Raw genomic sequence first — 6000 nt, 5'->3', positions numbered from 1 at the left:
AATTCAGTGTTGAAAACATCGGCATGAAAAAACACATCAAGTTGTCCCCAAATCAGACGCCCTGGCTTAATAGTACTGTAAGTGCACTACTTCATGCCCGGGATGCCGCACTGCTTTCAGGTGACCAGGAGGCCTGCAGAAATACCAGGGCAGACCTGATCAGTGTTGCCAAACAAAATTACAGTCGACTCTTCCCTCCCTGATCAGATGAATTCCTTCTTCACCCACTTTTGAAGAAAGCTCCAACCCAAGACAGACCGCCATTCCCACTCATCATGGGAGCAGACAGCCAATCACACTCTAACAGTATCAAGTTCTGCAGGCTCTGCAAAACATCAACAGCAGGAAGGCATCTAGACCTTATGAGGTTCCAGGTCTGGCATTAAAAGCACCAGCTCGCTGCCGTCTTTACTGACATTTGCAAAAGTCACTTAAGGAGACCACAGCTCCTACATGCCTGACGACTGCTACCATCATCCCTGTGCCTAAATGCCCAGCTGTTAGTGAATGATGACCTGCGTTGCGCTGACACTGGCAATCATGAAATGAAACCTCCCATGGTTGGGTTCTCAGTCCCTTCCTCATCTCTCTTTTCACGTACGACTGCACACCCACTCATCACTCCAACTCCATATTTGAGTTCACAGATGATACAGCTATGGTGGGTCTTGTATCCAACGATGACGAAACTGCTCACAGGGAAGTCCAGTAACTTTTAGCCTTGTGTCACAACAACCAACATCCCAACTTCATTGGAATTGGGGTTTGAACTTTAATGCAATAAAACACCTCATTCTGTTCATTTATATATTCATTTGAATTTGTTTATCTAGGAATACCTCAAGGATCTCATTTACAAGAGTGTCCTAGCTGTGACAGGAAGTGGCACACGTTGCAAAGTTAGTGACATCTTTGAGGTATGATATGTGGTTTTAATACACCAATTGGCTAGACTTGAAATACTAGTTATGATTGTTAAATACAGGTGCATCTCAAAACATTAGACTATTGTGAAAAGGTTTATTTTTCCTGTGATTTCATTCAAGAAGTGAAACTTCCATATATTCTAGAAACACAGTGAAATTTTTCAAGACTGTTTTTGCTTTAATCTCGATTACGGCTGACAGCTTTCACAAATCAAAAACGCGCTATCTCAAAAAATTAGAATATCAAAAAAAATCAGGTGCCAAGGTTAGTCCTGCTGGAAAAGGAAATCAGTATCTCCATTAAGCTCCTTAGCAGATGGAAGCATGAAGTGTTCTAAAATCTCCTGGTAGACGGCAGCCAGCGTTGACTCTGGACTTGGTAAAGCACAGTGGACCAACAGCAGCAGATGACACGGCATCCCAAACCATTGCTGACTGTGGAAACTTTACACTAGACTTGAAGCACATTGGATTCTGTGCCTCTCTCATCTTCCTTCAGACTCTGGGACTTTGATGTCCAAATAAAATTCAAAATGTACTTTTGTCTGAAAACAGACCAGATCTTTTTCTCTTTAGCCCAGGGGAGAAGCTTTTTTTTTTTTTTTTCAAACATCTGCATTTTAGGAGTGGCTTGACACTGGGGACATGCCACTTGTAGTCCATCTCCTGGACACATTTGTTTGTGGTGGCTCCTGATCACTAACTCCAGCCTCAGTCCACTCTTTGTGAAGGTTCCCTACGTTTTTTGAATCTGCTTTGTTTGCCAATTTTCTGAAGGCTGAGCTCATCCCTGCTGCTTGTGCTCCTTTTATTATAGTTTTCTCTTCCAGTTAACTTTCCATGATCATGCTTTGATACAGCCTCTGAGAACAGCCTGCCCTCACCCTCACTGTGAAGGATGTCAATGATTGTCCTCTGGACAGTGGTCAAGTCAGCAGTCTTCCCCATGATTGTGGTTGTGTGTACTGAACCATAGTGAGAGGCTCAGGAAACATGCAAAGTGGAGTTTTCCACAATATTCTAATATTTTGAGACAGTGGATATTAATTTTTATGAGCTATAAGGCATAATCGTGATGATTTTACACAAGTATAGAAATGTTGCACTTTGGATGAAATGAATCTAGGACACATAGAAAAATAACTTTCTAAAAAAATCCCAGGAAAAAATGAAATTTTACATATTCTGATTTACTAAGATGCACCTGTATTACAGAAATAATATTTTTAAATACTATTGAGACATAAAAACATCCTGCCTGATCTTTGAAAAATCTATCAAATAAATTAAACTTAAGATTAATTCACTTCCTTTAAAACTTAAGATGAGTTTATAGTATATGATTATATTATATTTACTTTATTTCTAATATTTACAAATAATAGAAGATCATTTCAGCTGACTTTTCCTCGAAGGAATTTGAATTGTGGCCATAAAAGACTATAGTTTTTCCCCTGCACACACACGCACACACAGAGAGACACACACACAAAAAAACAGGAACGTTCCCCTTAATTCCACTTAATTTTGTCCTGTTACATGCTCTGTAGTTCAGTTAACGACCGCTGTAGTGGCAATTAAGTCTCAGTAGTTTAGATGGACTTCTGGTCAAACACCGCCACCTAGCGGTGGTCTTGCCTCACAACACGCCCTTTCACCACGTCACCGCTGAAGCATACTACATTTCCCATGCTCCCTCTCGCTAAGAGGCAGGCAGTCATGCGGATGGAAACAAGAGTGGGCATCCGCTGCGCTGCTGCACGAAGAAGAAAGTTCGAGGAAAGATGCACGACGAGGAGGATGGCAGCGACGCAAACTCGTGCTCGTCTGCTCGGATCGTCTCCTCCCGGTCTGTGGATGTGGCGGAAGTCGAGGGGGCGAAGGAGCAGGCCTCCAAACTGTGCGGCTACTTGAACAAACTGTCCGGCAAGGGGCCACTGAGGGGGTACAAGCCGAGGTGGTTCGTGTATGATCCAAGAAAATGTTACTTGTATTACTTCAAGACTCAACAGGACGCCCTGCCGCTCGGACACATCGAGATTGGCGACGCATGCTTCAGCTACGATGTGGAGGGGGAAGAGGGTCAGTTTGAGATCCGCACTGCCGGAAAGGAGTTTTTACTCAAGGTAGAAACTTTTCCAGCATTTTGGGAGCTCTGTTTTTGCAACACCAGCTGCACTGTGCTGTCATTTGTCACTTCCTTTCTTTTTGTGCAGACACACCCATTTATTCTCTGCCTTGTCTCTGCTCTGATTTGTCAACTTTAAGAAGAATCTGGCAGAGAAATCAATCCCACATGTAGGTTTCTATGTTAGACTTAAACTCAGTCAGCACAAAATTTAGCTGATATAGCCAAACACACTGAGTCCAGTGTTTGGAGATAATTTCAGGCTCTGATTGACATGAGCTCATCAGGCCTTATGACCTCTTAGCTCTGCAGAGGGTCACAGCACATCATGAGATGAATTGTTGGTCATTTGTGTTGTCATATAATGTCATATAATAAGCCCACTATGCCAACAACACAGGTGCGTCTGGTTTCACTTTGTCAACATTATTTGTAGCAGATGGTCTGAATGGTTAATACCAAAACAGCTTGCAGAGCCCAAGGCTGGAAATGAGACTGAAACTAGTGTCTGTGTCCTGGTTCACATGACAGATCTAAACACTGACCTGCTATTTAAAGGCCTCATTGATTGTTTCATGTGCCATTTAGATTTTATCCACCAGAGTTCATATCCTTAACTAAAGTGTCAGTCAGTTCAGATTATTTTTTGCTTTTAGCCTTTGGATTGTGTGTAAACAGCTTCATATATGTCTGTGTGTTCAGGCTCCCAGCAGACAGGTGATGCATTACTGGCTGCAGCAGCTCCAGCAGAAACGCTGGGAGTTCAGCAACACCCGAGGGTCCTGTCAGAGAGACAGCTGGAGCTCCCCGACCCTTGCGTGCCCACCTACAGGCCTCGTAGGCAAAGACAACGGTAGGCAGGATCACACGCACACAAACGGACACACACAGGATTAGAATCAAAATCTAAATCAGGTTTATTGATGAGAAGGGTCACTTTTACAGGAAACTTGAACAGCTGTTTCACAGAAACAAATAAGAGGAAAATAGAACTAGAAAGCGAGTAAACAGCAGTTCTTATCTTAAAAGACTAGAATAAAAACAATAGTATTGACAAGAAAAAAAATAATGATGTCCGGTCATATTTTTAATCTCATGTCACTGCTTTCAAACTGCACAAAAAAGTGTCCAATGTATTGACGAATGAGTTTGCCTGCAATTTGAGGTGGTTGAATGATATTATGCAGCATAAAGGGCCTAGGACTTGTATGTTTATTGCCATGATATTAGATATGTATGTATTTACTAGAATGGTGTTGAAGGTTTTCTTTGGATTAGACATAATGCACTAGGGCTGGGTACTTTCCAAAGACTCATGATATGATGCGTATCATAATACAGAGGTAAGGATATGATAGATATTGCAATATCAGGACTGGGGATCGTTAATATTTATGGAAAGTGATACTGTTAACAATGATCCTTATCAATCTGAGTCCTTATTGATAGCACTAACGATACTTTTTTATAGTGTGGGGTGAAGACAAAATAAGGACAAGTACCTACAATAGAGTTGTATTTTATATCTCCGAATACAAACAATATTGACAGCTGCATTTATTGAGGTTTCTCCTCAAAAACAAAATTTTCCTATTTTTTTATGTGACATTTGAATATATCAACATATAGGATACAGTCGTCTAATTTACTGAGGTTACCTGAACGCACCATATTTTCCGTCAGCTTGTAAAGTTCACTAATTAACTTCAATTCTGTCGATTCCGGCTCACGTTTCTACACTGGGTTAATACTTTTAACAAACAGGACTTGTTGCAAAGTTTGGGAGCACTTTTCAGCATTCATCTAAACACATGAAAAAGAAAACTGTCTTGGAGCAGCGCAGGCGGTGTCTGTCTTCCTCAAGCGGACAGTTGAAGGTACATTCTGGTTTAATGTGATGTACAATACCGATGTGCTTTTGGTTTATTTTCTCTCCTTGCAAGAACTGATGTATGTTTTTACACCAGTTATATCTTGAAATGACGTTACATCATGGATCCTGTGAGACTCGATAGCAAAATAGATAAGCCAAAACGTTATTGATTTTCTGGTTTTTGAAAAATACAGAACCGGTCTCTTATGGACCTGTGTGTTGATCCCCATCCCTAATTGCGATACAAATTGTTTTGGGATCATAAACATGTCATACACAGAATTCACTACAGCAGCTCATCTTTATTGAAGAGAATGGCCGCAAAAGCTGAGAAAACTTAATTTCAGGACCCCAGAGATCCAAGAAGCAAATTATAATTTCCTGTTCATAATCTCTGAGCTACTAATAAATGCAAATACAGTAATATTTAACTTTTTACGTTTGATAAAGTCTTCTCTGTTGTCTTTCTTACTAATGTTTATTCATACAATAATAATATTCTGGTCTCATTATCCTATAAGCTTTACTTGTATTTGCAAGGATGTCTTTTTGCTTTGCATCTGAATGAAAGTGACACCACAGTTTCTATAATGAACTGACAAGTGGAGGTTTAGCATTGTGACTCACACTCTAGAAGCAGTTTCTGAAAGCCTTCATTACCAGCTATGCTGTTTGAACTGAAGTCTCTACAAATGAAATAGAAAGCACTGCTTGTAATCTTCTGATCCAGTTTAGAAGTTGAGGGGAATTTGGTTTTAAAGCTTCAGTCAGTGCTGGATGTGATGGCACACACTGGCCTACGAGTCTAGCTGTGTTTGCTAACTGCCAATTAGCCTGGTGTCTTGTCATGTAGATGGAGATGGCGGTTGGTTGTGTTGCTGCAGCATTTTACCTTGTTTTTTTTTGCAGAGCTTGCATATTAAGTAGCTGATGTTCAAGTCTTTTGACTTTGTGGTGTTTAAAGAAATTTGAAGTAATCCAGAATCTTTGCTTTCAGTCTTACTGGCAGCTGGTTGACGTCCTCATCCATATTACCACCCATTAGTTTGTTTGGATCTGAACCGTGAGCTGCA

General features: G+C 40.8%; 1 protein-coding gene across 1 annotated transcript in view; it reads left to right on the top strand.

The window, feature by feature from the left end:
• Positions 1 to 2653: 2653 nt before the first annotated feature.
• The window catches only part of tbc1d2b (TBC1 domain family, member 2B), a 28355-nt gene continuing 25008 nt past the window's right edge, over positions 2654 to 6000 (top strand). Inside the window, exons 1-2 of the mRNA XM_041795738.1 lie at positions 2654 to 3052; positions 3757 to 3907. Of these exons, the coding sequence (XP_041651672.1) occupies positions 2711 to 3052; positions 3757 to 3907 (493 nt within the window). The 5' untranslated portion in view covers positions 2654 to 2710. The remainder of the gene's footprint in view (positions 3053 to 3756; positions 3908 to 6000) is intronic.

The sequence above is a fragment of the Cheilinus undulatus genome, linkage group 9 (genome assembly GCF_018320785.1).
Source record: "Cheilinus undulatus linkage group 9, ASM1832078v1, whole genome shotgun sequence".
Lineage (NCBI taxonomy): Eukaryota > Metazoa > Chordata > Actinopteri > Labriformes > Labridae > Cheilinus > Cheilinus undulatus.
This window is presented reverse-complemented; position numbering and strand designations above follow the sequence as displayed.